This window comes from Nerophis ophidion, linkage group LG07 (assembly GCF_033978795.1).
Source record: "Nerophis ophidion isolate RoL-2023_Sa linkage group LG07, RoL_Noph_v1.0, whole genome shotgun sequence".
NCBI lineage: Eukaryota > Metazoa > Chordata > Actinopteri > Syngnathiformes > Syngnathidae > Nerophis > Nerophis ophidion.
Genome location: NC_084617.1, coordinates 66,548,129 through 66,568,720, shown reverse-complemented (window position 1 = coordinate 66,568,720; position 20,592 = coordinate 66,548,129). Strand labels below are relative to the sequence as shown.

The 20,592-nt window shown below is 39.4% G+C and overlaps 1 protein-coding gene across 20 annotated transcripts in view; it reads left to right on the top strand.

The window, feature by feature from the left end:
• The window catches only part of rimbp2b (RIMS binding protein 2b), a 329,543-nt gene that overhangs the window by 302,840 nt on the left and 6,111 nt on the right, over positions 1 to 20,592 (top strand). For 12 of the 20 annotated variants that reach the window (XR_009807576.1, XR_009807577.1, XM_061906907.1 and 9 more), the window contains 9 exons: positions 2,297 to 3,055; positions 4,881 to 4,989; positions 5,435 to 5,560; positions 8,742 to 8,923; positions 11,263 to 11,431; positions 11,558 to 11,620; positions 15,407 to 15,510; positions 17,727 to 17,753; positions 19,228 to 19,299. Coding sequence is in view for 18 of the 20 variants with exons in the window: in XM_061906907.1 (XP_061762891.1) it covers positions 2,297 to 3,055; positions 4,881 to 4,989; positions 5,435 to 5,560; positions 8,742 to 8,923; positions 11,263 to 11,431; positions 11,558 to 11,620; positions 15,407 to 15,510; positions 17,727 to 17,753; positions 19,228 to 19,299 (1,611 nt within the window). In the remaining 2 variants the exon portion in view is untranslated. Of the gene's footprint in view, positions 1 to 2,296; positions 3,056 to 4,880; positions 4,990 to 5,434; positions 5,561 to 8,686; positions 8,924 to 11,262; positions 11,432 to 11,557; positions 11,621 to 15,406; positions 15,511 to 17,726; positions 17,754 to 19,227; positions 19,300 to 20,592 lie in introns of those variants that run through there. The other 8 variants (XM_061906899.1, XM_061906906.1, XM_061906904.1 and 5 more) reach the window with 7 other exon arrangements.

The window sequence follows — 20,592 nt, the reverse complement described above, 5'->3', positions numbered from 1 at the left end:
ATCATCCACGAATCCCTCAAATTCTTCTTATTCATTGTTCGAATCAAACAGTTGGGCGAATACGACATCCAACATGCCCGAAATTGTCATTAAACGAGTCAGTGTCGCTGCTGTTAATGTTAAATTCTCTCGCTGCTGCTCTATTCCCGTCTTCTACTGCAGTGGTTCTCAACCTTTTTTCAGTGATGTACCCCCTGTGAACATTTTTTTAATTCAAGTACCCCCTAATCAGAGCAAAGCATTTTTGGTTGAAAAAAAGAGATAAAGAAGTAAAATACAGCACTATGTCATCAGTTTCTGATTTATTAAATTGTATAACAATGCAAAATATTGCTCATTTGTAGTGGTCTTTCTTGAACTATTTGGAAAAAAAAAGATATCAAAATAAATAAAAACTTGTTGAAAAATAAAGAAGTGATTCAATTATAAAGATTTCGACACAGAAGTAATCATCAACTTGAAGTTTCCTCTTTGGGGATTGTAATAGAGATCCATCTGGATTCATGAACTAAATTCAAAACATTTCTTCACAAAAAAAGAAATCTTTAACATCAATATTTATGGAAGATGTCAACAAAAAATCCAGCTGTCAACACTGAATATTGCATTGTTGTATTTTTTTTTCTCACAGTTTATGAACTTGCATTCATATTTTGTTGAAGTAATATTCAATAAGTATATTTATAAAGGATTTTTGAATTGTGGCTATTTATAGAATATAAAAAAAAAAAAATCTCACGTACCCCTTGACGTACCTTCGAGTACCCCCAGGGGTACGCGTACCCCCATTTGAGAACCACTGTTCTACTGCGTGACTGATCGCCTTGAGTTTAAACTCTGTGTCGTAAGCGTGTCTCTTAATAGGAACCATTTTGGGGTTTTTACATAAACACACAGAAACAGCACGCCTCCCGCAGTCATATATCCCAGCATGCACCGCGCGCTTCTTCTTCCACGGGGGGAAAATAAGGTAGACGGCTGATTACCGTAGTTGCGAGACCTCTTGTGGCATGAAGAAGAATTCGAGGGATTCGTGGATGAGGAATAACTTAATAAAGTGAGCTTTACATGTTTATTTTGTGTGTTGTGTGACATTAACGTTTGAGCAACGTTGAGTTATTAATATATTGTTATTGCTTTGCACTATTTCGAGACGTTGTGAATGGAGTCAGTGTCGCTGCTGTTGTCTAGCAGTTCAGTGCCAATTCCCGCTTTCCTGAAATCATGTCTCTCAATAGGAGCCATTTTGGGGTCTTTACATTTAAACACACAAATGGAAATGAAAACGGCACACCTGGCGCAGTCATATATCCCAGCATGCACCGCACGCTTCTTGTCCTAAGGGGGAAAATGAAATCGTCGGCTGCTTACCGTAGTTGTGAGACCTGTGGGTCAATATTGGTCCATATATAAGGCGCACCGGATTATAAGGCGCACTGTCAGCTTTTGAGAAAATTTTAGGTTTTTAGGTGCGGCTTATAGTGCGGAAAATACGGTACTTTACTTCATAAATCTACTGTAGTTGTTTGCAATAAATTCTATAGTATTGTTTTCATACAATATATTGTATTTAAAAGTATATGTTTTTTCTTTTTTAAAGTTGTTTTACATAATATTGTGCTGTTTTGGGGGGTCAAACACCGATTAAATGGATTTAAATGTATTTTAGTGGGGGACGTTTTCAGATGTAGGTGTTTTGATTAGGGAGCTCCATTATGAAACCAATTAAGCTCGTTTGTTGAGGTACTACTGTACTTTTATCAAACTGTTGCGGATGACCTACCCCCTTCTTGTATGTACACAACAATACCAATTACAATTTCACAAGGGTGAGGTAGTGTACTGTTGCCTGTTTTCAGTGTAATGTTTGTATAACGTTGCGAATGTACCATCAGTGTGTGTAAGGTATAGGTCCCATCTTTTAAAGACATATTGATTTCCTGTCAAGCTTTTGTGTTGTTTCACCAATTTAATTTTTTTCCTTTTCCCTGAACATTCCCTTTGTCCTTCATTAACCTTTGTGTCCACACCAGTTGGTCCGCTTGTAATCCATTCATCCAGATTCCTGTCGAGAGCATGCCATTTCCTCTTCATGGAATGAGACTGCATGTATTGCTACATTGCCAGAAATAACTAATCATGTCTTTATTTTTTCTTTCCCTCCCATTTTATCTATTCACACAATGTGTTGTTTCCTGCCTGTGTTAAAACCTTCCAAAACGCGTCAACTCCCCTTCCAAAACACTAAACCATGTCCACTGAACTGTGAAATCACGTGGATCCTTGCCTCATGGAGGCCTACTACAAGCGGCAGGACCTAGCTGAAGAAAGGGACTGCTGGGACCTCCAGAGGGAGGTAGTGAAGCACAAGTCGCTGCGGAGCAAGCGGCTCCACAGCATCCCCGAGGTGGAGGAGGAGTCAGAGGCTGTGGACAACATGGGCCAGCCTCTGCGCTTCGAGGACGGAGGTCGGCCGGGAATGTCGCGCACACAGCGGAGGCCGTACCTCCATGACGGTCGCAAGCACAACCCCGTAACCGCCAGCAAAAGCCTTCGCCACTTGCAACGCCAGCGCTCATCGCCTCGCTTCGCCGACCTCCGCTACTGCTACACCGCGGAGGATCGTATCCTGGGACGACCCAACCGCCAGAACACCAAGAGTCCTGACAGTGGTTTAGACTGTGGCAGTGAGGAAGAAAGCTCTCTGGGCAGGGGTCATCGAGGGTACTACACCTATGGAGCGCCCACGCGGGGCCCTGTGCGAGTCATCCACTGTGAAGGACCCGTAGAAAGGCGAGCTCTGGCCATGGGCCGTAAGAGAACTCTGACACGCCAATGTAGCGTGGAGGAGGAGTTTGCTGACGTTCCAATGACCTCGATTAAGTCAGTCCACACAGGTGACTTTAGAAACCGAGAACACTTTGGGCCACGGAACTACTCCCGAGAGGGGGGCCTGAGTGAGGGCAGACTGAACGATCTGGAAAGGGGCTATTACGGTCCTCACAGGGAGGCTAGAACCCACTCTTTGTCCAGGCTCCACTGGGACCAGTCGCTGGTGTGTGACCCACGCTTTCTGCTGTACTTCACAATCAGCAAGCTGCAGCCATTTTTGTTTTCTCAATGCCATTGTTTTTCCTTCATTTATATCCCCTCCTTCTTTTCAGTTTGTTTGTTTTTGTGATCACGTGTCATGGTCGGTCTAATTTGATGTCTTTTTTTTGTAAGTTACTTTGCTTGTTCTGTGACTGACAGGTTGTTTCTTTTTTGTACAGCCAAATTTTAATTTACCTAAAGGCCATTTTAAAAGGTTCTGACTTGTCATGTCTTTCGGGAGACTTGTCCTATTTTAAGAACACCACTAGCAAGGCTTGTGTTTTAAAATCTTGCATTTCCACCTGCTGGCTGCACAAGTCTTATTGTATGACTTGTCAAAGGATTTTTTTCATTCATGCAGGTCATTTTATTCTCAGGGCATTCTATCAAACACAACTGGACTTTTCACTTTGTCTGAGAAGACATTACATCTCTCATCTGAGCAGGCTTTGTCTGTTTAAGAAAAAACTAGCACCAGGACTAGATTAAGTCAAGCACTAGGATAAAACTATTCCTAGTACTATAATAAAACTAGTCCTATGACTTGGTCAGACCTAGTCCTATGACAACAATTGTCTTTGAACGAGTTATAGCCAATTTAAGACTGAGCAAAACTAGTACTGACCAATCCAAGACTAGTTAAGAACAATTCCTAGTACAAAACTAGCCCTAGGAAAAAGCTAGTCCAATGACTTTTCTATCCAATCTAAGTCTATAAGCAAAACTAGTTGTAGGACTAGACCTGGCCAATCCAAGTCTCGTTTTAGGACTAAATCTGACCAATCTATGTCTATGAGAAAAAATATAGGTCTGACCAATCCATGTCCAGTTCTCCGACTAAAAATTACCAATCTTAAGATTGTAAGAAAAAAACTAGTCTTCGGGCTAGACCTGACCAATCCAAGTCAACTCGTGGAACAAAACTAGTCCCAGAATTACATCTGAACACCATCCATCCTAAAACTAGGACTAAGTCTTAGATTGGTCAAATCAAGTACGATGATAAAACTAGTCCTAGGACTTGTTCAGATCTTTTTCACGGACAAAACTACTGTATGAACTGGATCTGATCAGCCGAAGTCTAAAAGCATGAACTGATGAAGCCTGCTGGAATGAAAGCTCTTTTAGGGCAAACTAAACAGTTCAGTTGCGATCAATAAAATGCAGAGTATTCCATGACGTGTTATGGTTGCACCAGCGCCATGTGCTCGGAGCATCACATGCCTCATATTACTCCGCATGCATTATTCCTTCCCCTCCTGCAGTTACTAATTAAATCCCTCTATATTAACACCTCACACACAAAAATAATTGTGTCATGTATTGATAGATGTTGCAGTGATTAAATCCCTCTATATTAACACCTCACACACAAAAATAATTGTCATGTATTGATAGATGTTGCAGTGATACTCCAGCTGAACTACAACTTCAGTCCGTTTCTGCAACATCTTTTTTTTTTTTACTGATATATATTCTCTTCTATTTTGTGTCTTCTCATGGAGTTGACATGCACAGAACAAAGCAAACCAAACAAATGGTCTTTAGCTGAACATGCGGCTCTACTAACCCCAATCCATGGTGCTGTGTCGGGGATTGATTTGATTAGTTTTGTTATTGCTTTGTTTTTTATCATTTAGCCTTTCTAAGGACAAATGTAAACAAACATTTGCTCTTATGGCTTTTCAGTTATTTTAACAGAATTGGGGGGATATTCTTTTTTGTTTTGAATTCTTACATTGTTAATAACTTTTTTTTTTAACAGTTTGTCTTTTCTTACTCTAAAGATCATTGGAAACTCGCCATCACATGGAAATGCTGATCATCTGGACCACTCGGGGCGGAGGTCGGTTCACATAGGCACACCCCCTCAGCGACGGCCCATCCCATCCATTGGTTAGTGAGGTCGCCACATGAGGAGACGTCTCACCTACGCCTAGAGGGCTACTGATGTCTGTTGCGATCAATACCATGTGTCTCCCTGCCCCATGTGAGCCGAGCTGTACATCGCTTCCATAGCGCTTGACCCACCTCCTAACCTCTTTATGTTGGGTGTCTGCACACCTTGTAAATGTCCATCGTCACGAATCGGAGCTACCAATGATTCATGTGCGGTTTTGCAGGAAAGTTACACCCCCTAAGCCTGCATTTACAGTTGGTCAAACGGTTTACACGTCCTACTCGTGTAAGCAATGTTTTACATAACTCAAGGAGAGTGAGTCCTGTTACCAACTGCATCATCCTACTGTCCCAGCATGATTGAGTGATGATTGAAGGAGCCGTGTGTGTGTGTGTTTGTGAGCGTATGGGGAATCTCTGACCATAACGTTGTCTTCTGTAGAGATCACCATGGACAGTAACAGTGAGGGGAGTGAGGGGAACCTCTCCCCCGTCAAGGCGGATGTTTACTATGGCAGTGTAGCTCGGCGAAGGATATGGCCGTCTATGTCCTCAGAGGATCAATATGGTATGTGGTGCAGCTTTTCTCCAAGATGACCAGTTCAACTTGACATGCCAGAAAAAAAAGGCCCACAGTGCTATCATGACCGTCTGTGTTCTCTGCCGGATAGTTAGCTGAATGATCAGTCTAATTTAGACAAATTGATTTAACCAGATAGGGAACGATAAGATTGACCCACTTCACTTTTCCCATTACTGGAGTATGAAGACCCTTACCTGTATTTACTCCTGAAACCACTACAAACTCCCCCTGTTCACCCTTCACTATTTCCAATACCATGTAAAGCCAGTTCAGTTTAATGCATTAAGAAATATTTGGTGCTTGTTTTGTCCCAAAAATCTGACAAAGTGCTGTCAATCAATTAATCACAATTTGTTTATGTAACCCTTACTCACAAGTGCCTAAAAAATCTTCACATACCGCAAATAAATCCCCTGATCTGAACCCACATCTATGCAGGGAAAACCTTCAAAAGCCCAAGTTGGGAAACAGAAGATAAATGATAAATGGGTTGTACTTGTATAGCGCCTTTCTACCTTCAAGGTACTCAAAGCGCTTTGACACTACTTCCACATTTACCCATTCACACACTGATGGAGGGAGCTGCCATGCAAGGCGCTAACCAGCACCCATCAGGAGCAAGGGTGAAGTGTCTTGCTCAGGACACAACGGACGTGACGAGGTTGGTACTAGGTGGGGATTGAACCAGGGACCCTCGGGTTGCGCACGGTATTTGGGAAGGGTGACCAGTTGCAATGGATGACGAGTGGGTACAGTTACAATAAATATTGTAAGAGTCCAGTTTATCAAGAAGCCAACGTAAGGTCATAGGAGGATCTTCTTCCAACTAGACAAGTCGGCAACGCAGAACGCCACAAACGATGCATAGAAGAATGGCTCACCCCGGGTCTTGACTTCAAATAGCTAGCACATTTTCCAGATTGGTACCTCTCCAGAGATTATCTGTGATTTGAGTGTCCTTTGATTGGTTGACAGTGCATGTTTAAATGCTGTGTCAAGTCAAATTACTGTTTCAAACGCACCATGACACATTAAACTGAACTGTAGTGCTTGGTGTTAAAAATGGCTTCAGCTCACCCTGCTTTTCAGTCTTGTCCCCTATGTCTATTAATCTCCTCCCTTTCTTTTTTTGGTACCAGTTTTCTCTTTTTCACTCTTAATTTTGCATGGGCTATTTTTACTTTACAGTGGAACCTATACAGTCTGACAATTCATCTGCTTCGTTTTCATCTAAAATATTTAGTGTAGTTTATAATTGTAACAAATAATCATTACTACCATAATACGCCAGAGGTGTCAAACAAGGCTTGGCTTGGAAATAATGCGGGTCAATAAAGCAGCTCATCTGTCAAATGTATTTCATGCAAAATATGTAATACATGCAGTTCTTGAGTTAATAAGAAATCTTGATCTGATACAAAAATGCCATTGTAAGCTTTTCAAATAAAATTCTACACCAGGTGAACTAGAATAGTTGTTGGTAAACAATGGTAATAATCAAATGAAGTGGCAATTGTGTAACTATCAGTCCCACCAAGATTTTGAGGGCTTTTGTTTGTGATTACTGCGTATTAAAATGCCTGATTTTGCTGCAGCATTTTCAAAAAGTTTCAACAAATTGCCCTCGGTGATGCAGAAAGAAACTTGTTCGGTCCGAAAGTTGCGTTGCGTGTGAGTGCTGTTAGGACACATTTGATTGGTCAAATATCAATGATTGGCAGGGGAACCGCAAGGATTGGGCAAAGTTGCTAGAAATCGTAGACATTGGTTGAATTTTCTCCAATTTGCAACATTGCAAAATCCCAGGGGGAATTGATTCATATCATAAATCGGGACTTTGAGGGCTTCCATGACTGCGAAGTGGCCATAAACCTTTTTATTTATTTGTTTACCTTTAATCATTTCATAAGAGTAGAAAAAATAAGTTAATCATATTTTAAACTGAAATGGCACAGGTTCCCTCCGGGTACTCGGGCTTCCTCACACCTCCAAAGACATGCACCTGTGGATAGGTTGATTGGCAACAATAAATTAGCCCTAGTGTGTAAATATCTGTCTATTCGTGTTGACCCTTCAATGAGGTGGTGACTTGTCTAGGGTGTATACCGCCTTCTGCCCAAATGCCGCTGAGCTGGGCTACAACACCCCCCACGACCCCAAAAGGGACAAGCAGTAGAAAGAGGATGGAGGGGTGTCACACAATTATTGGTGAAAAGTACAAAAAAGAACATTTTAGATTACCTTTCATAACAGACTTACAACGCATGTGTCAGCATGTGAAAATAATACATTTTAAAAAGAACAAGGGAAATTCTGGTCATCTTTGGTGAAAGCGGTTCAAGTGCTGACGTTGTGTACCACTATTTTACAGCATTTGACTTTGGAGATTCCACTGTATTCATAGAGAAACACTCCCCAACCAGTTAGGGTGTTCATGCGTTGTTGTGAAGAGCCAGTCACTCATTAACTCTGCTGCCATCTAGCATTTTTTTGCATCGTCCAAAAGGCATTTCATTAAATGGCCGCCATATATCAGACTGATTTACTATTCTGTCAATCAAACATTTAACATGGTGATCCATGAAAAGCATGAGGAATATCAGGTTCACCCCCCACTGTCTCTGATATCTATCACTGAGGTATTTCATGTTTCTTCTCCTTCTGGAACGGGTGCCTGTTGCCCTTTTAGCTTCTTATTGTTTGCAGACATGGCACACTGGCATGACATGACCCACATTTGATGTAGGAATGCTGGTCTCATTATTTCCCAACCCAGGAAGGCATGCTTTTGACTGGGCCTCAGGGAGATAAGGCAGTGGAACAGCAATGAACTATCGTGCTGTGCTTCTTGTTTTCTCTTCATACCGCATTTTGTTGGCTTTTCCTATCACCCTGAAGCTGCAGCTGCGTGACGTGTTGTTCTGTGAAGTCATTCCCACAGCTAAGCATGCGTGAACAAAGAACCAAATGATAACGCTATTGTCCAACATTGTTCGATTCCAAATTGTGAGTCTAATAGCGTTTGGCTCTTTATTCACACACGCATGTCACCGCCCACTCCCCCTGTCAGCTCTAACAAACAGACATCTTCTGCTCTCATTGCCTCTACAGCCAGCGTGGCTGTTTAAGGCTGGTAGTAGCAGCAGAGGCCTCCTCTCTGTTTCAGACAGCTATGGCGGACGCAGGCACGGGCGAGGACGACGCTCGTCGGATTACTTTGAGGAATCGGAGCCAGAGGAGATGACTCGCGTGTTTGTGGCCCTTTTTGACTACGACCCCCTGTCCATGTCTCCCAACCCGGACGCTGCTGATGAGGAGCTGCCTTTTAAGGAGGGCCAGATCATCAAGGTGTGACTGATATAATACCATCAACTTCTACTTTATTGCCCTTAAACATAATTTTACACTACTACATTGGATTTGTCGTAAAACAAGCAATGTTTTTTACCATTTAGGAATTACAGACATTTTAAGCATTTGTCCTTATACTTAGTACCTGCTTAGGGCCACTAGAGGGCCCTCAAACACAGGCTTAAATGAAAAATCCTGCTTCAGGTCCTCAAGACACCCAAAATCGCTACAACTCAAACATTTTTGAACAAAGTAACATAATTGTAAATATAACCAAATTGGTAAGATGTACCAAGCCTCAGATCATGAGCTTGTTCTTCAGTTCAGAAGCAGGTAACCAAAAATTGTGGTTTGGAGTATTGTTACTTGGGAGCAGTGATTCTCAGTCTTTTTACCAAGTATACCTTCGGAAAACACCTAATGATGACCATCATTAAAATAAAATAAAAGTAGGCTTAAGTATTCATGAAAAACAAGGCAGGTATGTAAGTATAGTGTGGCCACTGTAACATTACACACAGTTTGAACGCTAACACTTTTTAAATATTTAATTAGTGATTCTTTGGTGTACCACTAAATAGAGCTTGCCTACCACAAGTAGTACCTGTACCAGTTTGAGAATCGCTGCTTTTGGAGTAATGATTTAATTATTTGGATGACTAGTTTTTAATTTAGAGCAGTGGTTCTTAACCTTGTTGGAGGTACCAAACCCCATTAGTTTCATATGCGCATTCATCGAACCCTTCTTAGTGAAAAATGTTTTTTGTTTTGTTTTAAATTCAAGACGAAGTTTTATGTTTTTGGTGACACTTTAGTATGGAGAACAAATTCTAAGTAACAAAGACTTAATTTAGAGGTTTTTGGTCACTAGGGGAACATATTCTAAGTAACAAAGACTTAATATGGAGTTATTTGGTTAGGATTATAATGAGGCCACGCCGAATAAGGCATTAATAAGTACTAGTTAAGAGCCAATATGTTACTAATTTGCATGTTAATAAGCAACTATTTAATGGTGAATATGTCCCCCATACTAAAAGGTTACCATGTTTTTTTTTACAGGTGCACAAAATGAACCGTGCATGAAAATAACCTTGTTCAAAGAACAAAACAAACACTTAACTCACACAAGACTGCATAAAATCACAACAAATTATAAACCTTCAAATCAGTGTGACTTCTGCTGTTGCCGTATCCGTAATACGCCGATAGGGAGAAGTTTTTATTGAGACGATGAGTCGGATGTTTTTTGACCTCTGCCGAACCCCTGAGGCCGACTCACCTAACCCTTAGGGTTCGATCGAACCCAGGTTAAGAACCACTGCTTTAGAGTAAGTATTCAGTGATAAAACTACTCAATTACAGAGTAACTTCTAATTCAGTCGCAATTTTTTGATGATTCTTGCACTACAACTGTTGTTGCTGTGTGTGCACGAGAGAGACCACAAAACATGCGCATTTTACCATCATTTATGCAGATATAACGGAGGTATTGTTAGCGCGTGTGCAGCTAAAACATCTATAACGTATCGCAAATTGTTTTTTTAATTGGAAGTTGAATTCTTGTAGAATGAATTGTGAAAATATTTACTGACACATGACAGCGCATAAATATTATTTTTCATATTTTGTTAAGTAAATATTAAAGAGCCTTAACTCTGATTGTAGGTTGCACACAGTCATGTCACTTTTTAAAGCGTGTTACCTGGCCATGTGACTGCCAGAATCCGTTTGATTGGTGAAATGCAGTTAAACATCACCAGTGCTTAAGCTGGAAAAAGTCTCTCGAACAAGTCAAATTAATTATATTTGGAAGCTGTAATTTCACAAAATGTAAATGTATGATACATATATATATATATATATATATATAAATTGATCATGATCGGAATGAAACTCAATGTAAATGAGTAAAAGTGACGTTTTTTCTTCCCAAACTACTCAAGTAAAAGTAAAAAGTATATTGCGTATTTACAAGTACAATGACAATCATTGGTACTTTAATTTAACTTTTTAGAAGACACACACTAGATGCTGGCATTTGTAGTCACTCATCTGATAATCAGATTGCGAGATGCGTCGCTATGTAAACACACACTTGCGTCATAAACGCCCCCGCTGAGTCTGCTGGCAGTGATGCGACTACTTGGTGGGATATCCATGTTAAAAAGTGGCTACTAGATGTTATTCCTAGATATATATTTTATTTAAAATCCATGCTGGTGGTGTATGAAGAAAATCTCTGTTCAAATACTTTTGGACCTGAGTTTACATTTTTGCTTGTATTAGAGTTGTTAGGGGTGGTCTTGGCTAACATGTGCTCGTCGTTCCTTTAGGTGTTTGGAAATAAAGATACGGATGGCTTCTACAGGGCAGAAATTCGAGATCGTGTGGGTGTGATCCCTTGCAACATGGTCTCTGAGATCCAAACGGAGGATGACAACATGATGGGTCAACTCCTTAAACAAGGCTTCCTGCCGCTAAACACTCCTGTGGAGAAGTTAGGTGAGGAAAAATCTGACACGAAAATCATTTTTGGACTAGTAAAGTATCTATTTGTCTTTACTGCCAACTTATTTCTCTTTTCTTTGCTCTCCACACCCATGTCTGACGTTCTGCCCTCCTATGAAGTGAACTGCGACCGTTTCAAAGACGGACGGGTAATAAACCGCCGGTCGAGAAAGTCGAAGCGAGGTCTGTATCCTGTAACCTTATAATTTGTTTTTACTTTCCCCCTTTATAAACAACTTCTGAAAGTTGTGTCAAACAGTGGAACATCTTTTAAGTTAAATTCAAATATTCGATGGCCTGATTTGTTTCAGTGGATTACACTTTTTCTCAGCTCATTTCAAAAGCAGAAATTACATTTCCAAAACTCTTAAGACTTTGCATGAAGACGCACATTAAAATGTAAATTATTGAATAACAATATATTCGTATATTTCACCCCATATTCTGTATTTCACCCCAAACATATTCAAATCTGGGGTTTGAACCATAGTTGTGGTTGTAAGGTTTGTATGTTTTTTTTTTGTTTTCATTATGTTAACTTTTTTAAATTTTGATAGACTTCAGGACTTTCTAGACTTCAAAATAGCATCCATTGACAGGTCTCTTTTCGCCGGCTGACGTCACTCAAATTGCTCCGCGCTTGCGTGGCATCAAACACCTTGCATAATTGCACACACATCTAATATGCTATTTCACAATTTCACAGGTCTGTGCTCTGCCTACATCAATATTCCCAGCTGAGTGTAACTGTAATGAATATAAACACAATGATGGATCTGTATGATCTTCACAATATGACATAACTGCAATGCACCTTGCACTGCAAACATAGTTGACTTGTTTAAAACCGTTAGGTCAAAAAAAGTGTCTTTCTTTACACAAATTACATATGGTACCGATAAGAGTATCAATGAATACCAGTATTGATAACGAATATCAGTATTGTACTGATAAAATCCTAACGATATATATCCCTATACAAACTGTTATCCTTTCCCACCCTTTCACCACCAAAAATGTGCATGAACTGTATAAAAAAAACAAAAAAAAAACTTATTGTAGCTTTTAGGTAATGACATCCGACAAATTGTGTGGGAAGATTCAACTTTGGAGGTTCCACTGTATGTTCTATATTACTTCAGGGCATTCAATCGATGGCAACTGAACTGTTTGGTTAGACTTAGAGGATGTTTTACCTCTCATTCAAGTAGGTAGAGCTGCAGCTATCAAATAGTTTAGGAATAGAGTATTCTATCGAATATCCCTATCAAACTAATCGAGTAATTGAAAAAAAAAATCATATTTTTACTTTAGAACAAAAAAATATATATATATATCCATCCATCCATTTTCTACCGCTTATTCCGTTTGGCGTCGCGCTGGTGCCTATCTCAGCTACAATCGGGCAAAAGGCGGTGTACACCTTGGACAAGTCGCCACCTCATCACAGAAAAAAATATATATATTTTAAATATATATTTGTCCTGTCCAGCTTCTCAGGCAAATTATACTGTTAATGTAGATGCCTACATCGGCTGTAAAAATGTAATTTACAAAACAAGTGTGGGATACTTCTCCTTTTGCCTTATTTGTATTTTGACTTTATAAAATAGATTGATATTATTTTGTGCAGCCGGATGTGTCCTCAATTATTGAGTTTGGCCTAATTGTTTTTTATTTCCTAAACACCTGTTTATTATTGAAGGCTGACACGCACAGCTGAAATGTGTCTTTGGTTGATTGTGCCCACTTGCGTGTGCTAATAAAAACAGACAGTGACCACATAAACGAAGTTCTTGCCTCTCGTGCGTTTTTGATGATTATACGGTGCAGTTTAAATGGTGGTTTCTCCACGCAAATCCACTGAGCTGTTTTCAACCTGCCAACAATACATGAATATAAAAAGACAAACCACTAAATAATGACAACAGTTTTACATTTTAAGAATGCAATTGCATTCTTTGCATGCCAAATAATAAAGTTCATTTTGCCATCATAACATGTTTGAGATGAAAACATATATATAAAATGTGTTTAAAATTAATATAGAAAGTTAAAATAAAACTATATTATTAGTATCAAAAATAAAAGAAGAACAGGTTTCATTATATTAAACATAAAAAGTGGATTTGATATTGACCTTAAGGCCATGTCCACAGGAACGCAGAGTTTCAAAAACACATATTTGGGGTTAAAACAATCTCCATCCACACAAGTGCAGTTTCAAAACTGTATATGTCTACACACAAGCACATACACCTGCTGTCATGCACATTTTGTCCAATTAGAAGCCTGAAAAAAGCAGCAAAAGCTGACTGCGGCATACACCTCTGTCTATTTTGATATATTTTACATGTACAATGGCATGTACATTATCTTTAAAACCTACCTGCACGTACATGGAATCCTGGGAACCTTATTAAAGAGCGAATGCACGCCTGTGCTGCTGAGACCCAACACTCATAGAATTATAACATGTTCAGCAACATGGTGATGTTTTACATGAGCAGTGAAGTGTACATTATTTCTAAAATCAGCACGCACTAATGAGCCAAGGAAACCCTTTTGCATGTTTTAAGTGCCTATACAAACCACACAGACGTGCTTGTGCCGCTGCAAAACTCCCATGGAATTAAAAAGCATTTAATCATGGATAGTGATATGGTACATGTGTAAGGTGGTGTGTATTGTCCTTAACATTAGTACACAATACAATGACGACGCTACGTCATGATTTTTTTTTAGTTGCTTGGTGGCTTTTTATGCAGGAGCAGGGTCGCGCCCGGCTCATGGAACCAAGACACGCAAGTTAACTTCAAAATGTGTCGTTAAACAAGGACTAAAATCATAAAATAATGTTGAATCTTTTTTTATGACACACAGCAAAAAGTCTTGCTTGTCAAAGTTGTTCCATCGGCTGGAGAGGTTTGAGAGCGACCATATCCAAAACCGCTGATTGTCATTTGTGCCAAAAAGCCCATTTTTATGTGTCTTTTTTTTAATTAATGTCGAGTGAAAATAGCAGCATGTTTACGTTCAAACATACAGTAAGTTATCGTATACTGTGTTTAAAGACAGCCAGGCAGTGTTGTTGAGTTTGGAAATGACAGCGTACAACCGTGACGTCATCACAAGTCTCCGTTTGTGCCGTGATGAGTACTGGATCTCTACACTTTGGCCAGGGTTTGCGTTTTTAAAAGACAAAAAATAGGCGTCTGCGTGTGCACAAGAGGCCAAAACGTGAGCGTTGACTACTAAACGACGCAAAAGGCCTTAAAAAAAAATCCATCCATTTTCTACTGCTTATTCCCTTGGGTCGCAGGGGGCGCTGGAGCCTATTTCAGCTACAATCGGGCGGAAAGCAGAGTGCACCCTGGACAAGTCGCCACCTCATCGCAGGGACAACACAGATAGCCAAGATTCACACTCATATTAACACACTAGGGCCAATTTAGTGTTGCCAATCAACCTATCCCCAGGTGCAAATAAATAAATAAAAAAATATATATATTTTTAACAACGCCTCAAGGCAGCGAAAATTAATTCGAATATATTTTGTAATCGAATTACTCTAGTTACTTGAGGAATCGTTTCAGTTCTACAAGTGGGCTTCATAAGTCTGTGCTCATATTTAGATTGGTCAGATCTAGAACGGGGGTTTGAAATGTCACACTAGTTTCAGATCTGACCAATCTAAGTCTACGAGCAGGAACTGATGAAGCCTACTCAGATCAGAGCTGAAATGTCATCTAAGACAAACCAAACAGTCCAGTTGCAATCGATTCAATGCCCTAAGATGACAATGACCTGGATGAATGAGAACATGCATGGACATGTTCTATATTTTAACCCATGTGTTAATGATTGCTTTTTGTATTATTGTATCACTCGTCATACATAAAGTACTTTTTAAACATGCTGAACATTGCGTCTTAACCCTAAAAAAACAAACAACTTTCCCACGTAAAGAGAGGAACAGGCGGAGTGGACGTCAGCATCCAATGTCAACGCGCAGAATGGTGGCCCTTTATGACTACGACCCAAGAGAGAGTTCCCCCAACATTGACATACAGGTACTGTCCACCTACACTCTAAAATATTATACTTTCAATCCACTTAAAACATTCTCATTACCATTAGCCTGACTTACGGACATTTGACACATTTGCACTGACTTGGAGATTGTAAATGTTGCTCTCATATATGAATGTGAAGTTGACTAGTATTATATGTATACAAATACAGTAGATCCCCGCTATTCTCGAGGGTTAAGTTTAGACATTACCCACAAACAAAAAATGTGGGTAATTGAAACACCCATTAAAAAATTCTGGTAAAATTTCAATTATGCTGCTGCAATAATGCGTCACAGTAGACTGGATCAGTCCTCGCACTCAAAACCCTCCTGACGTTCCCTTCAGATTTTGGATCAACATTTGTACTAAAACTGACTGTTGTAATTATTAGATTGGATTAAATTGCCAAGCACAGGGGGCGCCGCCATCTTGCACCGGCTTCATGTTGTACATGCATTCTGTAATACTAAGTCTATTTTAGGCTTTACTGTCGTGTCATTACATTATTACTGACTTAAAGTAAATGTCATGTTTTATGTGGAAATCAATTTTTAAAAATTCAATTTATAGAATACAATTACAATACAAAATTGTGTATATAATTTTTTGATCAGATATCTGAATTTTGGCGTGTACGAATGCTGAATTGTGAATATGTGGGGATCTACTGTATTTGAAATTAAATATATAGCAACTCAAGTATTACAAATAAAGTTCAGATTTTATTTTTTTTTAGTATGTCTCAATTGTCAATATACGTTATTGTGATGAGATAAATTAATTTGGCAGGTAAAATTTACACTACAGAAAATTTTTTAATTACATTTTCACAAGTCCATCTGGGAAATAGGACTGAAATCCATTTGTGGTGTTGATGGCATATGGGGTGGGAGAGGCATGACGCTGTAATTCTGATTTTCCATAATCACTGAAAGTCTCACTGGTTTTGTCGCAAGTCGCTTTTGAAATCAAATATCTATAGAGGTCTGATTAGGTGCTAATTTTAGTTGGCAACTGATTCCCCTTACTCCATCGTTTTTATCACAAAGTGTTTATGACCGAGGTCATTTCTCGTCAAATCTATTTGTCCAAAATGTGCAGTTTGTGAAACACTAATAGTATGCTTACAATGAAGAATAGTACCTCAACTTACAAGCTTAATGGGTTATGTGACAAAGCTCTCAGCTCAAAACAATTGTATCTAAAATGAACGCCTTCAATTTAAAAACTTAATTGAAATTTCATTGGTGCTTGGCACCCCCAAAACCGCACAATTTTAACATGTAACATCCCATTTGAAAATAAAAACAAATCTTTGGATAACAATTATTATATAAAACAATATACTCAAATGAACTACTAAGTACAGTAGTAGTAATATGATCATGTATAGCATTTCCCTTTGAGAGTGTACTTCTACAAATGGTATCTCTTTCCAACTGCTTCTCTGTCAAACACACCATCAGCAGCCTTTTCATGATTTCAAGGATAAATGTACACTGTGTAGCTATTTTAACATTATTGGCTGGCATTAGATTGGAGAAAACTAGCAGCGATACGCTGAAATTGCTTCAGCAAGTTGGTAAGTGGTGTCATTTCCTGGATGATTTCTTTAATTCAATGAATATCATCCACTTCTTCTATGCTGGTCCCTCACTCACTTTCGTCCTTCTCATACTGGGAAACACAAAGATGTTAATCTCAAGCTATAAGCTAATGCTGGCGAGTAAGACCAGATCATAAGAGGTTCACTGTGACGTTTGCGAGACCAACTAACGGCAGGGATGTTTGGAACTCAAATGTTTGCTTGTAACTTAAAGCATAACAATTAACCAAAAGACAGCTCTTATCTAAAAACATTCTTAAATTGAGGTACCACTGAGGCTGATCTGAGGATATACAATTCCTTGTTTTTTCTTTCCTCTTAAAGCTGCCATGACGCATATCCGGAGAGTACCACTATGGAGCCAACATTGTGTCACATGCACTTGTGTAAATGCGCCTTAAATCGGTCCCCTTCATTTGTCTCACCATACCATTGGTATTTGTCCGAAGACCGACAAGATGGATTTGTGAAAAAATAAACTTTGTATTATCTGTAGTCCATCAGCCTTCAGAGAGGTTACAGTGAAACCTGAACACATTTTAAAAAGGACTTTCCATGTTGTTGTTTACTTACTCTCACCTTTCTATTGGCACTCCCGCTGACACAGTATGACGGAAACAGATTAGATGATGAGGTGAGTGAGGGTCTGTGTGTGTGTGTGTGTGTATTTCCTCCTAACTGTTGGAGTCCTAAGGGCAGTGTTGCTGTTTCAAGCTCTTGGTCCGAGTCAGGGCGGTCACAATTACAAACCTGCGCTAACATATTCCCTCCTTAAAGGCCTACTAAAATGAGATTTTCTTATTTAAACGGGGATAGCAGGTCCATTCTCTGTGTCATACTTGATCATTTCGCGATATTGCCATATTTTTGCTGAAAGGATTTAGTAGAGAACATCGACGATAAAGTTCGCAACTTTTGGTCGCTAATAAAAAAGCCTTGCCTGTACCGTAAGTAGCAGACGATGTGCGCGTGACGTCACGGGTTGTGGAGTTCCTCACATCTTCACATTGTTTACAATCATGGCCACCAGCAGAGAGAGCGATTCAGACCGAGAAAGCGACAATATCGCCATTAATTTGAGCAAGGATGAAATATTTGTGGATGAGGATAATGAGAGTGAAGGACAAGAGAAAAAAAAAAAGACGAGGGCAGTGGGAGCGATTCAGATGTTATTAGACACATTTACTAGGATAATTCTGGAAAATCCCTTATCCCTTATGTTACTAGTGTTGTAGTGAGATTATACTGTCGTACCTGGATGTCGGAAGGGTGTGGCGACCGCCAGTGTCTCTGAGGGAAGCCACGCAGGTGCCTCTTTGACAGGGGCACGAGGAAGGACGCAAGCTCCGCTCATGTCTACGGTAAGAGCAGACTTATTACCACAATTTTCTCACCGAAACCTGCCGGTTGACATGTGGTCGGGAACCATGTTCGCTTGACCGCTCTGTTCCATAGAAAAGCTTCACCTTCGGGAATGTAAACAAGGAAACAACGGCTGTGTTTGTGTTGCTAAAGGCAACTGGAATACACAGCTTCCCACCTACATCGTTCTTCTTTGACGTCTCCATTATTAATTGAAAATATTGCAAAAGTTTCAGCAACACAGATGTCCAGAATACTGTGTAATTATGCGATTAAAAAAAGACTACTTAAAACTGGGATTGGGCTGGAAAAAAATGCCCGCTACATTCCGAGACGTCACGCGCACGCGTCATCATACTGACGTTTTCAACAGGATAGTTCGCGCAAAATTTAAAATTGCATTTTAGTTAAAAAAGCCGTATTGGCATGTGTTGCACTGTTAATATTTCATCATTGATATATAAACTTTCAGACTGCGTTGTCGGTAGTAGTGGGTTTCAGTAGGCCTTTAATTTTTTTGTCTTTGTGTCTACAATATACTAGTAATGTACACACTTAGGATATATTACCAAAATGATATTTTCACAGTCAAAGTGATACTGATATCCATTAATATGATGCCTCACATTTTACTCACCGCTTAGTGCCTTTACCAGATGTGAGGTTTATGAATGTACAGCATGTGGTGATTCTAGGAAAACACGGGAAAAATATTCAACTCGTTTTATGATGCTTTTGTCTGACAGGCTGAACTGACCTTCTGTGCTGGCGATGTCATCACAGTTTTTGGGGAAATAGATGAAGATGGATTTTATTACGTAAGTGACCTATATTAACTTCTAAGTTAATAATTACAGTACATTGCTATTGTGCCAATCTAATATGTTTACAAGCCATAATTATTACTATTACTGGCCATAACACTTCACTTTTTCCTAATTTCTTACTTTTTGACTCACAAAGTTTCAAACAAACTTAATTTCTCCTGAATTAACATAAAACTCACTGGGATGCAGTGCTGATTCTGATCTTTCAGTCAAGCAGTAAACCAGTATTGATGGGAGTGAGCGATGGGCTTTATGGCTTTTTGAAGGGAGCCGGATCTTGAGGAGCCATTCATTTCAAAATAGCCATTCCATTGGTGGTGCCATATTTCCATGCTTTGGCAGTAACATCAGTAGTTTGAATTTTTCCTCCCTTAAAAAAAACAGAACATTTTAATACAGAAACAACACACTAATAATATAATGGATTAATGAATACAAAAAGTATTACAAATGGGATGTGTATGCTGGAACTACTACCCTTTAGAATAATGAACCCAAAAAGTGAATCCAAATAAAACAAATAATTTAAGATGTATTTTTTTATGGAAAAAAGTTTTATTTTTTATAAAAAAAGTTGATCTCAGCTTCTTTTAACTGAATCCTTTTCTAGTCCAGTTGCCAGTCGGTTGACATGCAGTCATGTGCAGAGTGGGTAATTGCGGACACTAAACTTACATGTGCAAAAAAAACGTCTCTCAAAGGAAAGACTCACAACAAAATTCTCATTGTTTGCTTAAAAGTACGGTTCAAAAGACTCAATTTATTCACAAACGTTATCTCTGGTGGAAGTTTCTCCTCTGAGTTCATCATAATTTTCACTTGCCTGGTGATGACTTTCCCTTTTTGCCTCCTTCCACCAGAAAAGCCAACTTTACACCTGGGAGACAACGTGCAAAAGGTTCACTGATAAGCAGTGCTATCCATGTTAGCCTTTGCCCTTTGCTACAATTAAATGAAATAATTGGCAAATCCACCCAAACATGTCTTCATCGGTTTTGGATTCCATTGTATCCAACTACAGTTGTTTTGCACCCAAAAAAGCTAATTATGCATTGAGCTAAGAGCATACACCAATAACTCAAACTAGAGCTGTCCTATTTACCGGTCGTCTGGAGCAGGGATGTTTAACTTTTTGTTGCATCTTTGCCGTTTATTGAATTAAATATGATAAAATTACAGTGCTACTGTTGAGGAACTTGGACCAGTGAAAGCTTTTAGAAATTGACATTTTAACCTCCACTACACGTCATCATCAAGCCACAACAGACGACGCTGGTTCAAAAA